General features: G+C 43.6%; 1 protein-coding gene across 1 annotated transcript in view; it reads left to right on the plus strand.

The window, feature by feature from the left end:
* Positions 1-19,137, plus strand: part of LOC149460706 (uncharacterized) — a 52,782-nt gene that overhangs the window by 10,684 nt on the left and 22,961 nt on the right. Inside the window, exons 2-3 of the mRNA XM_089679218.1 lie at positions 2,010-2,237; positions 2,317-2,527. Of these exons, the coding sequence (XP_089535344.1) occupies positions 2,010-2,237; positions 2,317-2,527 (439 nt within the window). The remainder of the gene's footprint in view (positions 1-2,009; positions 2,238-2,316; positions 2,528-19,137) is intronic.

Below are 19,137 nucleotides of genomic sequence, written 5' to 3' on the forward strand. Positions count from 1 at the left end.
TGAATTTGGATGGATTTTCATGCAGTTGGACACGTTGGGAATGGGACACAATTTTTGCACAGACTAGGCAGCACCTAGAATAGTACTGTATATGACCGCACAATTGTCATCCAAACTGCGACAGCACTGACATCTGAAAAGTGTTCTGGTCAGGAAGGGGGTGGAAGTGTCCGGTATTGAGGTGGTTAGATGTCCAGCAACCCTCCTATTCCCCCCTCACATCCACATCCTATTATTGTGTGACCAATACCATCCAAATACACTCACTGGCCACCCTATCAGGTCCACCTGTTCAATTGCTGGGTAACACAAACTGCTAATCAGCCAATCACATGGCAGCAACTCAATGCATTTAGGCATCTAGATATGGCAAAGACAACTTGCTGAAGTTCAAACTGAGCATCAGAATGGAGAAGAAAGGGGATTTAAGTGACTTTGAATGTGGTGTGGTTGTTACTGCCAGGCAGGCTGGTCTAAGTATTTCAAAAACTGCTGATCTCCTGGGATTTTCCCGCACAACATTCTCTAGTTTTTCCAGTGAATGGTCCAAAAAAGGGATAATATCCCAGTGAGCGGCAGTTGTGTGGAGGAAAATGCCTTGTTGATGTCAGAGGAGAATGGGCAGACTGGTTGCTGCGACATTCAGATGGTAGGGTCAGAATTTGGCCTAAACAACATGAAAGCATCGATCCATCCTGCCTTGTATCAACGGTTCAGGCTGGTGGTGTCATGGTGGGGGGGAGATATTATTGGCACTAGCAAGGTGGACCTAATAAAGTGGCCGGTGAGTGTAATTCTTACTTTCATTTCCCAAAGTTATCCGTCTACAAGGAGACCTGTATAGATCACATGATGGCACCAATGAGGATGGAGGAGGACCGGAGTCACATGACTGAGAAGATACTAAACCTCACCCTGGAGATCATCTACCTGCTGACCGGAGAGGTGAGGAGGATTCTGGGAGGTCACATGACATCACTCTTATCTCTATTAATAAAACACAGACCTGACCGGAGAGGTGAGGAGGATTCTGGGAGGTCACATGACATCACTCTTATCTCTATTAATAAAACAGACCTGACCGGAGAGGTGAGGAGGATTCTGGGAGGTCACATGACATCACTCTTATCTCTATTAATAAAACACAGACCTGACCGGAGAGGTGAGGAGGATTCTGGGAGGTCACATGACATCACTCTTATCTCTATTAATAAAACACAGACCTGACCAGAGAGGTGAGGAGGATTCTGGGAGGTCACATGACATCACTCTCATCTCTATTAATAAAACACAGACCTGACCGGAGAGGTGAGGAGGATTCTGGGAATCTAACATGATATTCCTATTGGTTCCTCAATACAGAGATTTCCTCTTCTGAAGTCAGGTGATCATATGACCATCACAGTGCCTCCATGTGACTCCCTAAACCCTGAGAGACACAACATGCAGAAGATTCTAGAAGTCACCAAGAAGATGATGGAGCTGCTGACAGGAGAGGTGAGCGGTGCCGGGAATCCTGGGACATTCTCCAGTAACAGACAAGGGATGTGTCTGGATGGTGACTGTATCATTGTGTGTGTCAGGTTCCTATAAGGTGTCAGGGTGTCACTGTCTATTTCTCCATGGAGGAGTGGGAGTATTTAGAAGGACACAAGGATCTCTACAAGGACGTCATGATGGACAATCAGCCGCCCCTCACATCACCGGGTAAGAGGAGACTTTATTGTAAAGGAGAGAGCAGTACGGAGGATCCACCTAGATCCCCCATCATCTGATAAACACATAGAAACAATGGATTCAGTCAGTGTGTGTGTTTCCTACAGATGGATCCAGTCATGGGAACCCACCAGAGAGATGTCCCCGTCCTCTGTATTCCCGGGATTCCACACAGGAAGGTCACACCATCCCTCACCATCATCAGGTAGATGAGGAACAATCACTGATAGCATCATTAGGATCTGTACATTATCTGTATTGTTACCATTGATGTCATTTTATTATATATTCAGAGTGGAAACCTGAGAGATCCTAAAGTTGAGGTTAAAGAAGAGATAAAAGAGGAGGAGGATGAGGATGGGGGGATGGAGGAGTCAGAGCTTCTAGAAGAACGCAAAGATCTGTACCAGGACACCATGGTGGAGTCATCCAGCTACAGGAACCCACCAGAGAGATGTCCCCGTCCTCTGTATTCCCGGGATTCCACACAGGAAGGTCACACCATCCCTCACCATCATCAGGTAGATGATGACAATTATTGGTAGTTGTGATTTATACACAGCATGTTTGTTACAATGAATGTTTTATTATATCTTTCAGAGTGGAATCCTCGGGGATGAGAATATTGATGTTAAAGAAGAGTATAAAGAGGAGGATGAGGAGTATGGAGTGATGGAGGAGTTTTCAGAAGGACACAAGGATATGATGGAGCCACCTAATACCAGGAACCCACCAGAGAGATGTCCCCATCCTCTGTATTCCCAGGATTCCACACAGGAAGATCACACCATCCCTCCCCATTGCAAGGTTGGTGGGATGGAGCATCTAGAACATAAACTTGTAGAGACAATGTGTGGATTTTGTGTGTGATGTCACAATCATATATCTTACATTTTACAGATGATATTTTCTCTCATTTCCTTGATTTAGAGTGGAGATCCAATCGATATAGAATTTGAAGTGAAAGCAGAAGAAGAAGAGGCGTATGTGAGGGATGATCAGCAGTCTATGGAGGAGGATGGAATAACGGGGACATTTATAGAGGAGGACACTCCTACAGAGATCAGCACAGGTGGGTCATGAACACTAAATCCATTCCTCCACCCATACTGCTCACTGATTGGTCCAGAGTAGGGCGGGGACTGGGTGATATCAGCCTGTAATCCCCTGGTCACTTTCCTGAGCTGTGTTCCCCGTCCTGTATTCCTGGATTTCTCTCGGATAATCTTCCTTCTCTGTGCTGCAGACACAATTTATGTATCTAGACTGGATTTATGGAGATTCTGGGGTTCAGCTGGCAGCAAAATGTTCATTTTTACTATAAGCATTGCATAATGTAGGCACCCAGGACATGTGACTGGGGTCTCCTGCCTTGTGCCTGACTCCTCCAGGGGACCTTCTCTGTTATCTGCTGGCTGTGCCGGCTGGAGGGATATGTCTGTAGTGTCTCAGACCCAAGTCACTGAGCGCAGTCTCAGGAGATGGGAGGCAGCGGTGTGGGACCTACATAGTTACATAGTTAGTCTGGCTGAAAAAAGACATCCATCTAGTTGTACCAATAAAAATAAAAGTTATAATCCGACACCCACAGTTGATCCACCAGAAGGCAAAAACCCAGCAAAGCACGATCCGATCTCCTCCTGCAGGGGAAAAAAAAACTTCCTGATCCCCCCGAGAGGCAATCGGATATTCCCGGAATCAACTTTCCCTATAAATGTTATATCCAGTTATATTCTGTGTATCCAAGAAAGAATCCAGGACTTTCCTACAGCAATCCCCCCTTATGTATTATACATGGAGATCATATCCCCCTTATGTATTATACATGGAGATCATATCCCCCCTTATGTATTATACATGGAGATCATATCCCCCCCTTATGTATTATACATGGAGATCATATCCCCCCTTATATATTATACATGACGATCATATCCCCCCCTTATGTATTATACATGGAGATCATATCCCCCTTATGTATTATACATGGAGATCATATCCCCCTTATGTATTATACATGGAGATCATATCCCCCCTTATGTATTATACATGGAGATCATATCCCCCCTTATGTATTATACATGGAGATCATATCCCCCTTATGTATTATACATGGAGATCATATACCCCCCTTATGTATTATACATGGAGATCATATCCCCCCTTATGTATTATACATGGAGATCATATCCCCCTTATGTATTATACATGGAAATCATATCCCCCCTTATGTATTATACATGGAGATCATATCCCCCCTTATGTATTATACATGGAGATCATATCCCCCTTATGTATTATACATGGAGATCATATCCCTCTTATGTATTATACATGGAGATCATATCCCCCCTTATGTATTATACATGGAGATCATATCCCCCCCTTATGTATTATACATGGAGATCATATCCCCTTATGTATTATACATGGAGATCATATCCCCTTATGTATTATACATGGAGATCATATCCCCTTATGTATTATACATGGAGATCATATCCCCCCCTTATGTATTATACATGGAGATCATATCCCCCCCCTTATGTATTATACATGGAGATCATATCCCCCCCCCTTATGTATTATACATGGAGATCATATCCCCCCCTTATGTATTATACATGGAGATCATATCCCCCCCTTATGTATTATACATGGAGATCATATCCCCCCTTATGTATTATACATGGAGATCATATCCCCCCTTATGTATTATACATGGAGATCATATCCCCCTTATGTATTATACATGGAGATCATATCCCCCTTATGTATTATACATGGAGATCATATCCCCCTTTATGTATTATACATGGAGATCATATCCCCCCTTATGTATTATACATGGAGATCATATCCCCCCCCCTTATGTATTATACATGGAGATCATATCCCCCCTTATGTATTATACATGGAGATCATATCCCCCTTATGTATTATACATGGAGATCATATCCCCCCTTATGTATTATACATGGAGATCATATCCCCCTTATGTATTATACATGGAGATCATATCCCCCCCTTATGTATTATACATGGAGATCATATCCCCCTTATGTATTATACATGGAGTTCATATCCCCCTTATGTATTATACATGGAGATCATATCCCCCCTTATGTATTATACATGGAGATCATATCCCCCCTTATGTATTATACATGGAGATCATATCCCCCTTATGTATTATACATGGAGATCATATCCCTCCTTATGTATTATACATGGTGATCATATCCCCCCTTATGTATTATACATGGTGATCATATCCCCCCCTTATGTATTATACATGGAGATCATATCCCCCCTTATGTATTATACATGGAGATCATATCCCCCTTATGTATTATACATGGTGATCATATCCCCCCTTATGTATTATACATGGAGATCATATCCCCCTTATGTATTATACATGGAGATCATATCCCCCCTTATGTATTATACATGGAGATCATATCCCCCTTATGTATTATACATGGTGATCATATCCCCCCTTATGTATTATACATGGAGATCATATCCCCCTTATGTATTATACATGGAGATCATATCCCTCCTTATGTATTATACATGGAGATCATATCCCCCCTTATGTATTATACATGGAGATCATATCCCCCCTTATGTATTATACATGGTGATCATATCCCCCCTTATGTATTATACATGGAGATCATATCCCCCCTTATGTATTATACATGGAGATCATATCCCCCCTTATGTATTATACATGGAGATCATATCCCCCTTATGTATTATACATGGAGATCATATCCCCCCCTTATGTATTATACATGGAGATCATATCCCCCCTTATGTATTATACATGGAGATCATATCCCCCCTTATGTATTATACATGGAGATCATATCCCCCTTATGTAGTATACATGGAGATCATATCCCCCCCTTATGTATTATACATGGAGATCATACCCCCCCCCTTATGTATTATACATGGTGATCATATCCCCCCTTATGTATTATACATGGTGATCATATCCCCCCTTATGTATTATACATGGAGATCATATCCCCCCTTATGTATTATACATGGAGATCATATCCCCCCTTATGTATTATACATGGTGATCATATCCCCCCTTATGTATTATACATGGAGATCATATCCCCCCTTATGTATTATACATGGAGATCATATCCCCCCTTATGTATTATACATGGAGATCATATCCCCCTTATGTGTTATACATGGAGATCATATCCCCCCTTATGTATTATACATGGAGATCATATCCCCCCCTTATGTATTATACATGGAGATCATATCCCCCCTTATGTATTATACATGGAGATCATATCCCCCTTATGTAGTATACATGGAGATCATATCCCCCCCTTATGTATTATACATGGAGATCATACCCCCCCTTATGTATTATACATGGTGATCATATCCCCCCTTATGTCATATACATGGTGATCATATCCCCCCTTATGTATTATACATGGAGATCATATCCCCCCTTATGTATTATACATGGTGATCATATCCCCCCTTATGTATTATACATGGAGATCATATCCCCCTTATGTATTATACATGGAGATCATATCCCCCCTTATGTATTATACATGGAGATCATATCCCTCCTTATGTATTATACATGGTGATCATATCCCCCTTATGTATTATACATGGAGATCATATCCCCCCTTATGTATTATACATGGAGATCATATCCCCCTTATGTGTTATACATGGAGATCATATCCCCCCTTATGTATTATACATGGAGATCATATCCCCCCTTATGTATTATACATGGAGTTCATATCCCCCTTAGGTATTATACATGGTGATCATACCCCCCCTTATGTATTATACATGGAGATCATATCCCCCTTATGTATTATACATGGAGATCATATCCCCCCTTATGTATTATACATGGAGATCACATCCCCCTTATGTATTATACATGTAGATCATATCCCCCTTATGTATTATACATGGAGATCACATCCCCCTTATGTAGTATACATGGAGATCATATCCCACCTTATTTATTATACATGGAGATCATATCCCCCTTATGTATTATACATGGAGATCATATCCCCCCCCTTATGTATTATACATGGAGATCATATCCCCCCCTTATGTATTATACATGGAGATCATATCCCCCCCTTATGTATTATACATGGAGATCATATCCCCCCCTTATGTATTATACATGGAGATCATATCCCCCTTATGTATTATACATGGAGATCATATCCTCCCCCTTATGTATTATACATGGAGATCATATCCTCCCCCCTTATGTATTATACATGGTGATCATATCCTCCCCCTTATGTATTATACATGGAGATCATATCCTCCCCCCTTATGTATTATACATGGTGATCATATCCCCCCCTTATGTATTATACATGGAGCTCATATCCCACCTTATGTATTATACATGGAGATCATATCCCCCTTATGTATTATACATGGAGATCATATCCCCCCTTATGTATTATACATGGAGATCATATCCCCCTTATGTATTATACATGGAGATCATATCCCCCTTATGTATTATACATGGAGATCATATCCCCCCCTTATGTATTATACATGGAGATCATATCCCCCCCTTATGTATTATACATGGAGATCATATCCCCCCTTATGTATTTTACATGGAGATCATATCCCCCCTTATGTATTATACATGGAGATCATATCCCCCTTATGTATTATACATGGAGATCATATCCCCACTTATGTAATATACATGGAGATCATATCCCCCCTTATGTATTATACATGGAGATCATATCCCCCCTTATGTATTATACATGGTGATCATATCCCCCCCTTATGTATTATACATGGAGATCATATCCCCCCTTATGTATTATACATGGAGATCATATCCCCCCCTTATGTATTATACATGGAGATCATATCCCCCTTATGTGTTATACATGGAGATCATATCCCCCCTTATGTATTATACATGGAGATCATATCCCCCCTTATGTATTATACATGGAGATCATATCCCCCCTTATGTATTATACATGGAGATCATATCCCCCCTTATGTATTATACATGGAGATCATATCCCCCCTTATGTATTATATATGGAGATCATACCCCCCTTATGTATTATACATGGAGATCATATCCCCCCCTTATGTATTATACATGGAGATCATATCCCCCCCCCCTTATGTATTATACATGGAGATCATATCCCCCTTATGTATTATACATGGAGATCATATCCCCCTTATGTATTATACATGGAGATCATATCCCCCCTTATGTATTATACATGGAGATCATATCCCCCCTTATGTATTATACATGGAGATCATATCCCCCCTTATGTATTATATATGGAGATCATATCCCCCCTTATGTATTATATATGGAGATCATACCCCCCTTATGTATTATACATGGAGATCATATCCCCCCCTTATGTATTATACATGGAGATCATATCCCCCCCTTATGTATTATACATGGAGATCATATCCCCCTTATGTATTATACATGGAGATCATATCCCCCTTATGTATTATACATGGAGATCATATCCCCCCTTATGTATTATACATGGAGATCATATCCCCCCCTTATGTATTATACATGGAGATCATATCCCCCCCCCTTATGTATTATACATGGAGATCATATCCCCCCCTTATGTATTATACATGGAGATCATATCCCCCCCTTATGTATTATACATGGAGATCATATCCCCCTTATGTATTATACATGGAGATCATATCCCCCTTATGTATTATACATGGAGATCATATCCCCCCTTATGTATTATACATGGAGATCATATCCCCCCCTTATGTATTATACATGGAGATCATATCCCCCCCTTATGTATTATACATGGAGATCATATCCCCCCCTTATGTATTATACATGGAGATCATATCCCCCTTATGTATTATACATGGAGATCATATCCCCCTTATGTATTATACATGGAGATCATATCCCCCTTATGTATTATACATGGAGATCATATCCCCCCTTATGTATCATACATGGAGATCATATCCCCCCTTATGTATTATACATGGAGATCATATCCCCCCTTATGTATTATACATGGAGATCATATCCCCCCTTATGTATTATACATGGAGATCATATCCCCCCCTTATGTATTATACATGGAGATCATATCCCCCATTTATTATTATACAGTATTTATAAAGCGCCAATAGTTCGCTCAGCGCTGTACATTACAAAGGGGGACAGAACATGTGACAGAACAATACCAATACAATGCAAAACACGAGGGGTTCGAGGGCCCTGCTCCTTGGAGCTTACAATCTAGGAGGGAGGGGATAGTGGTACGGGAGGAAAAGCTGTGGGGGTTGGAGTGGTAGGAAGAGTGGAGGAGATCGGCAGTTAGCAGAGGGTGGGATAGGCTCCCCAAAGAGGTGGGTTTTCAGGGTGCGCCTAAAGGAGAGGAGAGTGGGTGATAGTCTGATGGATTGGGGTAGGGAGTTACAGAGGATGGGTGACGTCCTGGAGGCAGGCATGGGAGGAGGAGATCTGGGAACTAGAGAGGAGGTCTTGTGAGGAGCGGAGTGTGCGTGTTGGGTGGTACTTGGATATTAGGTCAGTGATGTAGTTCGGGGCAGTATGGTGGACAGCTTTGTACGTCAGTGTTAGCAGTTTGAATTTGATCCGTTGGGCAATCGGAAGCCAGTGGAGGGATTGGCAGAGGGGGGTGGCGGAAACTAAGCGGTTGGTAAGGTGGATGAGTCTGGCTGCCGTAATCAGGATCGACTGAAGCGGGGATTGTTGCAAAAGTGCGCATCAGAGATGGATGCGGTTCAACCATTTTGGATTCAACCTCCATCTTGGCGAAGGGACTAACCATCCTGAAATATATTTTCCCTCATCCTCCCCCCTTTCCTCTCTTTTCAGCCACTAGTAACACTGAACCTTGGGGTACCCTACTAATACTGAACCTTTGGGGTACACCACTGATGTCACTGAACCTTGGGGTACACCACTGATGATACTGAACCTTGGGGTACTCCACTAATCACACTGAACCTTAAGGTACCCCACGGAAGACACTGAATCTTGGGGTACCCCACTAACAATGAACCTTGGGGTACCCCACTGATGGCACTGAAACTTGGGGTACCCCACTAATACTGAACCTTGGGGTACCCAACTGACACCCCCTGACCATTCAGAGTATGAATCATTAACCACTACTCTCTGAATACTATATTTTAGCCAGTATTCAATCCAATTGCATTCAGATTTTTCCAGCCTGTAGATTTACCTTACACATTAGCCGTGTGTGGGGAACTGTGTCCAAGTATACCACGTCCACCGCCACCCCTCTGTCCAAGTGTACCACGTCCACCGCCACCCCTCTGTCCAAGTATACCACGTCCACCGCCACCCCTCTGTCCAAGTGTACCACGTCCACCGCCACCCCTCTGTCCAAGTATACCACGTCCACCGCCACCCCTCTGTCCAAGTATACCACGTCCACCGCCACCCCTCTGTCCAAGTGTACCACGTCCACCGCCACCCCTCTGTCCAAGTGTACCACGTCCACCGCCACCCCTCTGTCCAAGTGTACCACGTCCACCGCCACCCCTCTGTCCAAGTGTACCACGTCCACCGCCACCCCTCTGTCCAAGTGTACCACGTCCACCGCCACCCCTCTGTCCAAGTGTACCACGTCCACCGCCACCCCTCTGTCCGAGTATACCACCGCCACCCCTCTGTCCGAGTATGCCACGTCCACCGCCACCCCTCTGTCCGAGTATACCACGTCCACCGCCACCCCTCTGTCCGAGTATACCACGTCCACCGCCACCCCTCTGTCCGAGTATACCACGTCCACCGCCACCCCTCTGTCCGAGTATACCACGTCCACCGCCACCCCTCTGTCTGAGTATACCACGTTCACCGCCACCCCTCTGTCCAAGTATACCACGTCCACAGCCACCCCTCTGTCCAAGTATACCACGTTCACCGCCACCCCCCTGTCCAAGCATACCACGTCCAAAGCCACCCCTCTGTCCCAGTATACCACGTCCACCGCCACCCCTAAGTCAATGTATACCACGTCCCCGCCACCCCTCTGTCCAAGTATACCACGTCCACCGCCACCCCTCTGTCCAAGTATACCACGTCCACAGCCACCCCCCTGTCCAAGTATACCACGTCCACCGCCAACCCCTCTGTTCAAGTATACCACGTCCACCCCTCTCTCCAAGTATACCACGTCCACCTCCACCCCTCTGTCCAAGGATTTGCTCACCTCCAATCTAACCTGTTTCATGATGGTTTAATCCCATCTCACCTCTAGATGTTTTCTACAGTAAACATTTAAGCTTCCACTGATTACAGAATACTAATACTGTGAGTCCTGACCCTTATACTATATAACTTGTACATTACATCCTCCTGACCCCTGCACTATATACTCTATGTTGTACATTACATACTCCTGACCCCTGCACTATATACTCTATGTTGTACATTACATACTCCTGACCCCTGCACTATATACTCTATGTTGTACATTACATACTCCTGACCCCTGCACTATATACTCTATGTTGTACATTACATACTCCTGACCCCTGCACTATATACTCTATGTTGTACATTACATTCTCCTGACCCCTGCTCTATATACTCTATGTTGTACATTACATTCTCCTGACCCCTGCACTTTATACTCTATGTTGTACATTACATACTCCTGACCCCTACACTATATACTCTATGTTGTACATTACATACTCCTGACCCCTGCTCTATATACTCTATGTTGTACATTATATACTCTTGACCCCTGCACTTTATACTCTATGTTGTACATTAGATACTCCTGACCCCTGCACTATTTACTCTATGTTGTACATTACATACTCCTGACCCCTGCACTATATACTCTATGTCGTACATTACATACTCCTGACCCCTGCACTATATACTCTATGTTGTACATTACATTCTCCTGACCCCTGCTCTATATACTCTATGTTGTACATTACATTCTCCTGACCCCTGCACTATATACTCTATGTTGTACATTACATACTCCTGACCCCTGCACTATATACTCTATGTTGTACATTACATACTCCTGACCCCTGCACTATATACTCTATGTTGTACATTACATACTCCTGACCCCTGCACTATATACTCTATGTTGTACATTACATTCTCCTGACCCCTGCACTATATACTCTATGTTGTACATTACATTCTCCTGACCCCTGCTCTATATACTCTATGTTGTACATTACATACTCCTGACCCCTACACTATATACTCTATGTTGTACATTACATACTCCTGACCCCTGCTCTATATACTCTATGTTGTACATTACATCCTCCTGACCCCTGCACTATATACTCTATGTTGTACATTATATACTCTTGACCCCTGCACTTTATACTCTATGTTGTACATTACATACTCCTGACCCCTGCACTATTTACTCTATGTCGTACATTACATACTCCTGACCCCTGCACTATATACTCTGTCGTACATTACATACTCCTGACCCCTGCACTATATACTCTATGTCGTACATTACATACTCCTGACCCCTGCTCTATATACTCTATGTCGTACATTACATTCTCCTGACCCCTACACTATATACTCTATGTTGTAAATTACATACTCCTGACCCCTGCTCTATATACTCTATGTTGTACATTACATCCTCCTGACCCCTGCACTATATACTCTATGTTGTACATTATATACTCTTGACCCCTGCACTTTATACTCTATGTTGTACATTACATACTCCTGACCCCTGCACTATATACTCTATGTTGTACATTACATACTCCTGACCCCTGCACTATATACTCTATGTTGTACATTACATACTCCTGACCCCTGCACTATATACTCTATGTTGTACATTACATACTCCTGACCCCTGCACTATATACTCTATGTTGTACATTACATACTCCTGACCCCTGCACTATATACTCTATGTTGTACATTACATACTCCTGACCCCTGCACTATATACTCTATGTTGTACATTACATACTCCTGACCCCTGCACTATATACTCTATGTTGTACATTACATACTCCTGACTTCTGCTCTCCCCCTCCCCCCACTGCTATATATACACATAATATGGATTCTCTTTTGTTCCCCCATTTCCTCCCAGCTGGACATTTTATATCGGATGATGTGATTGGAGCACAGACTTTTACATGGTGATAATAATGTGATAACATCCTCCAACTTTGGACCCTTAAACAGAAAGTGATAATGAGGGAGGAGTCAATACCCCAATGATGGTGGTCTTCAGGATCAGTCCAGTCTTCATCTTGATTGTTCTCCCCCCATCCTCACTCTCTGGCCTCTGGTGGGGCTCAGCCCCGCTGTTCTTCATGACTAAATCATGGACTAAATAATGAAGTGCAGTACTTCTTGTGTTGGGAAGATGGCGATGAATGATAGAGGGGGTGGGGACCCTCGTCCTATAATCCCCTCATCACTGTCCCTCCTATAAAAGACAGTTCTGGTTGTTTCCTCACTCTCTGACTAAGGTCCATGAATAAAGAAATGACCTGGTAGGAGATCAGAGGAGCCATTTCCTAGTTCCCTTGAGGGTGGAATTGTAAACTCCTCAGAGACCAAGCTGCCTGATGTGGGCGGAGTCCTGGTTTGGGGGAACCAATCAGCTCCTGTCTATTAATCCTCTTTGTCTTTGTATTTTAGTCCATGGCCGGGAGATGAGGAAAACCTCCGAGGATTGTCTCACTTTGTCTCCAGACTGGAAAGTAGAAGATGAGGACATCACACAGTATAGTCCAGGAGAAAACCCGGCTCCCTCCAATGTCCATCCGGCACCACCCAGTGTAGAAGGACCATCAGATTCCTTGTATCCTGAGGAACCTCAGACTGTGTGGGACTGGACCGGCCTTCCAACAGGGAAGAGGTTCTCCTGTACAGAGTGTGGAAAATGTTTCAGTTATAAATCCATTCTTAATGTGCACAAAAGATCTCACACGGGGGAGAAGCCGTATTCCTGTCCTGAGTGCGGGAAATGTTTTTCAATGAAGACCAATCTGTGCACAGATCAGAAATCTCACACGGGGGATAAGCCGTATTCCTGTCCTGAGTGCGGGAAATGTTTTTCAGAGAAGTCCAGTCTTTACACACATCAGAGATCTCACATGGGGGATAAGGCATATTCTTGTCCTGAGTGCGGGAAATGTTTTACAAGTAAGTCCAAACTTTACACACACCAGAGAACTCACACAGGGGAGAAGCCGTATTCCTGTCCTGAGTGTGGGAAATGTTTTTCACTGAAGTCCAATCTTTACACACATCAGCGATCTCATACGGGGGAGAAGCCATATTCCTGTTCTGAGTGCGGGAAATGTTTTACAAGTAAGTCCAGTCTTTACAGACATCAGAGATCTCACACGGGGGAGAATCCTCTTTGTCTTTTAGTCCATGGCCGGGAGATGAGGAAAACCTCTGAGGATGTCCATCCGGCACCACCCAGTGTAGATGGACCATCGGATTCCTTGTATCCTGAGGAACCTCAGACTGTGCGGGACCAGGCCGGCCTTCCAACAGGGAAGAGCTTCTCCTGTACTGAGTGTGGGAAGGGTTTCCATTATAAATCTGGTCTTAATAGGCATAAAATAACTCACACAGGGGAGAAGCCATATTCCTGTCCTGAGTGCGGGAAATGTTTTTCAGAGAAGTCCGGTCTTTACAGACATCAGAAATCTCACACGGGGAAGAAGCCATATTCCTGTCCTGAGTGTGAGAAATGTTTTTCAGACAAGTCCGTTCTTTCCATACATCAGAGATCTCACACAGGGGAGAAGCCGTATTCCTGTCCTGAGTGTGGGAAATGTTTTTCAGAGACGTCCAGTCTTTACAGACATCAGAGATCTCACACGGGGGAGAAGCCATATTCCTGTACTGAGTGTGGGAAATGTTTTTCAGTGAAGTTCCATCTTAACACACATCAGAGATCTCATACGGGGGAGAAGCCATATTCCTGTCCTGAGTGTGGGAAATGTTTTTCACAGCAGTCCAATCTTTTCAAACATCAGAGATCTCACACAGGGGAGAAGCCATATTCCTGTCCTGAGTGTGGGAAAGGTTTTCCAGAGAAGTCCCGTCTTTACAAACATCAGAGATGTCACACGGGGGAAAAGCCGTATTCCTGTCCTGAGTGTGGGATATGTTTTTCAAGTAACTTCAATCTTTCCAAACATCAGAGATCTCACACGGGGCAGAAGCCACTTTCCTGTCCTGAGTGAGGGAAATGTTCCTCGCTGAAGTCCTGTCTTCCTGTACATGAGGGGTCCCACACAACTCTGGAGGTGTATTAGTACCTTGAGTGCGGGAAATGTCTTCTAGATGAATGTTGCTGGACATCCCAGCTCTCATGTGGGGAAGAAGCACACCCTGATATACACCTCAGATATACTCCATGGCTGATCTTCATCATGGAAGAAACAGTTGATAAGGAGATGAGAGGCCCCCAAAGACATGGATGAAGTGCAGTAAATGTCGGGGTGCAGAGTGGTCAGTAGATCCTGGAAATGAAGGACACAACTTCAGCCCTTCTTGGGTGTCGGAGTTGCGTTTCCTGATATTGATATAGCGGGTTACAGAGCTAGAAGCCGGGAGAGCCCAGATCTCGTTATCGGGGAACTTTACACAGACAACAAGAACTTCTGAAGTTGATGTCCTTCATTTCAAGGCTCTACAGAACAGTGGTGACCCCGAAGCGTCTCTCTGTCTTCAGTCCATCCTTCTCCCATCCCCCAACAGGAGGGAAGGAGAACTCCGCCCCAAACTAGGGGGGAACTTTCCTCTCATTATTTCCCTTGGCTTCTGTGTGGGTTTGGGTGGTTGGAGGAGTGCAGCACGAGAGGGAACACAGCTTGTTGTTCTATGTCTACATATGGGGTCTGGGTAGAGGGGATCCACCGGAAAATATTTCTACTTTTTGATTTTCTGCAAATCATTTCTGTTTTCACTTTGAAGGGCGATATTATGTGTGGTTTGTAAAAGGGATTGGCCCAATAGATACCACCCCACTTAGAGAATAGATGGACTAATATGACCAGCATTCATTCAGCCATGTTACATGTTGGTCTTTTCATACAGGGATTTCCTATGATCATTGTCTCCATCTAGTGGCCATAATGTGGTATGGAACTGTTTTTCCTGATTTGAGGCATTTTGGAAGTAATACCTCATTATGGCCACTAGAGTGAGGGGTGGTGTCATACAATTACCGGAGATCACCTCCCCCAACATGTTATTAGTGTACTATGTGAGGGGTGGTGTCATACAATTACCGGAGATCACCCCCCCAACATATTATTAGTGTACTATGTGAGGGGCGGTGTCATACAATTACCGGAGATCACCTCCCCCAACATGTTATTAGTGTACTACGTGAGGGGCGGTGTCATACAAATACCGGAGATCACACCCCCCCAACATATTATTAGTGTACTATATGAGGGGCGGTGTCATACAAATACCGGAGATCACCCCCCCAACATATTATTAGTGTACTACGTGAGGGGCGGTGTCATACAAATACCGGAGATCACACCCCCCAACATATTATTAGTGTACTACGTGAGGGGCAGTGTCATACAAATACCGGAGATCACACCCCAACATATTATTAGTGTACTATGTGAGGGTTGGAGTCATACAAATACTGGAGATCACACCCCCCCAACATATTATTAGTGTACTATGTGAGGGGCGGTGTCATACAAATACCGGAGATCACACCCCCAACATATTATTAGTGTACTATGTGAGGGGCGGTGTCATACAAATACCGGAGATCACACCCCCAACATATTATTAGTGTGCTATGTGAGGGGCGGTGTCATACAAATACCGGAGATCACACCCCCCAACATATTATTAGTGTACTATGTGAGGGGCGGTGTCATACAAATACCGGAGATCACACCCCCCAACATATTATTAGTGTACTATGTGAGGGGCGGTGTCATACAAATACCGGAGATCACACCCCCAACATATTATTAGTGTGCTATGTGAGGGGTGGTGTCATACAAATACCGGAGATCACACCCCCAACATATTATTAGTGTACTATGTGAGGGGCGGTGTCATACAAATACCGGAGATCACACCCCCCAACATATTATTAGTGTGCTATGTGAGGGGCGGTGTCATACAAATACCGGAGATCACACCCCCCAACATATTATTAGTGTACTATGTTAGGGGCTGTGTCATACAAATACTGGAGATCACACCCCCAACATATTATTAGTGTACTATGTGAGGGGCGGTGTCATACAAATACCAGCGATCACACCCCCCAACATATCTTACAACGCTAAGCTTTTTGGTTTGAATCCCAACCACAGCAATGAATTTGCATGATCTCTGTGTGACTACACTAACATACATGTGCTGGTGGCAGCATCTTTGCTTTCTGTCTCAATGATCCCGAGAATGTGAATTAGAATGAGGCCTTGTCTGTTCAAACACCTTTAAAGTAGCACCTTATGTGAATGTCAAACGATGGGATGAGATAAGGGCCTGGACTAATGATTGATTGGATAATGCTGGTTTACACTCCACCCACTTTTTGGGAAGGTTTTTCAAACCATGAGAAGAGTGAGAGAAAAGGATTTAAAAATAAAATAATGGCATGGAGTCCCCCCCCCTCCCCTCGCAAATCCACAACAGACCCTTATCTGAGCATGCAGATACCGCATGCCTTCAAAGATTTATTTCCTTTGTTGGATTGCCTGCTTGGCTCACACTAGATGTGATTTAAATTTTGCTTTTTTTTCACCGTATTTTCTGTAGATTTACCAATGAGTTATTGCGATTTCTATAGTAGTCTATATGTGAAATCGCTACAAAATGCTGAAAAAGTTAGACAAGAACTACTTTTGAAATTGTGCTGCAGCAAATCGCTTACATTAAGACACTCACATCCACATTCATTAGATCCGATATCCGGTACAATTTCAATTCTCAAATCGCACCTGAAATTGTGCACCCTGGATGTGACTTGGCATTCGATTTGCATGCCCTGCGACTTGCAAATTGTATGCAAAATTGCACCCAATGTGACTGGGGGCTAACTCCACAGTCACATCAAAGCGGATTTTGAAGTGGTGCGACTTACACTACGGTCACATCATGGGACTTACAGTGAAGTCACATGATTTCAAAGTCGGGGGACATGCTGATTTAAAGTGCGATCTGCAACACATCTGACACAGATCTCTCTGCAAATCACATGAAAAGTAGTGTATTCATTATTTAGAAATTGTTGCAGCTCCAACCAAGTTTGAACCACACCAATATGAACGCTCTAATAGCAGTAACATTGAGTGCGATTTGGCATGTGATTTGCATGACATGAGGCTTGCAAATTGTATGTCAAGTTGCACCCTCTTGTCTGCTATTAGAGCGGTCACATGGGTGCGTTTCCGACACTGATTTCTATAGTAGTACATGTACTACTTTTGTGACGATTTGCATAGAGATCTGTCAGAAGTTTTTCAAATCGCAAGGAAATCGGCATCTTCACTGTACGCCGCATCATCAATTCCATTTACCAGTGTTGTGGTCCATCAATTGTTAGTTAATCATTTATTTTATTTTTTAAGTTATTTGCATAATTTCCCCCTTTTTTTCCTTCCTCCTTTGGATCATAATCCATAAACTCTTCCATCTAGTGCAAGGTGGACGCTGTGCCCCTCCATCCCTCCTTGTGTTGTGTGATGGAGGCGTTGGTTCCTGGGCTCTCCGTCCCGCAAGTGATGACGCAGTGAGCAGTAGACTGTGGCTGTGTGCAGCCACCCTCCGTCTGTTCGGATTTACATATGGGCGGTTTCAGAGGCTTCTCGGTTGCACCTCCTGTGATATGCCCTCCAGTGACAAGTAAAGATGGCGGCTGGAATGCATTGAGCAGGCACCCATTAGTGGTTACATACCGGCGTGCATTCCACCGCCATCTGAGCAGCCTCTGCTGTTGATTGATTGTTTGAAGTTCTTCTCTCCACTGCCGTTGTTACAATTCTGACACATCGAACACAATACTTCCTCATAATATTCCTCTAAACCCATCTGATCACTTGGAAAGAGTTCTAAAGAGTTGCTGAAGCATTTTAAGAGCTCTAATAACATGGATTTAATGCAAATCACTCAGCAAAAGATCGATATGCTCTGATCACAATGTACAGGTAAAGCTGAATCATGGATTTATTACTACACCGCGTTCCAAATTATTCTGCAAATTCTATTTAAGTGTCACAAAGATGAAATATTTTGTTTTTCAGTGTAACTCATGGATGGCATTGTGTGTCAGGGCTCTTTTGATCACT

Source organism: Staurois parvus, unplaced genomic scaffold (genome assembly GCF_062004578.1).
Source record: "Staurois parvus isolate SC_StPar_1 unplaced genomic scaffold, SC_StPar_1.0 ptg000221l, whole genome shotgun sequence".
Lineage (NCBI taxonomy): Eukaryota > Metazoa > Chordata > Amphibia > Anura > Ranidae > Staurois > Staurois parvus.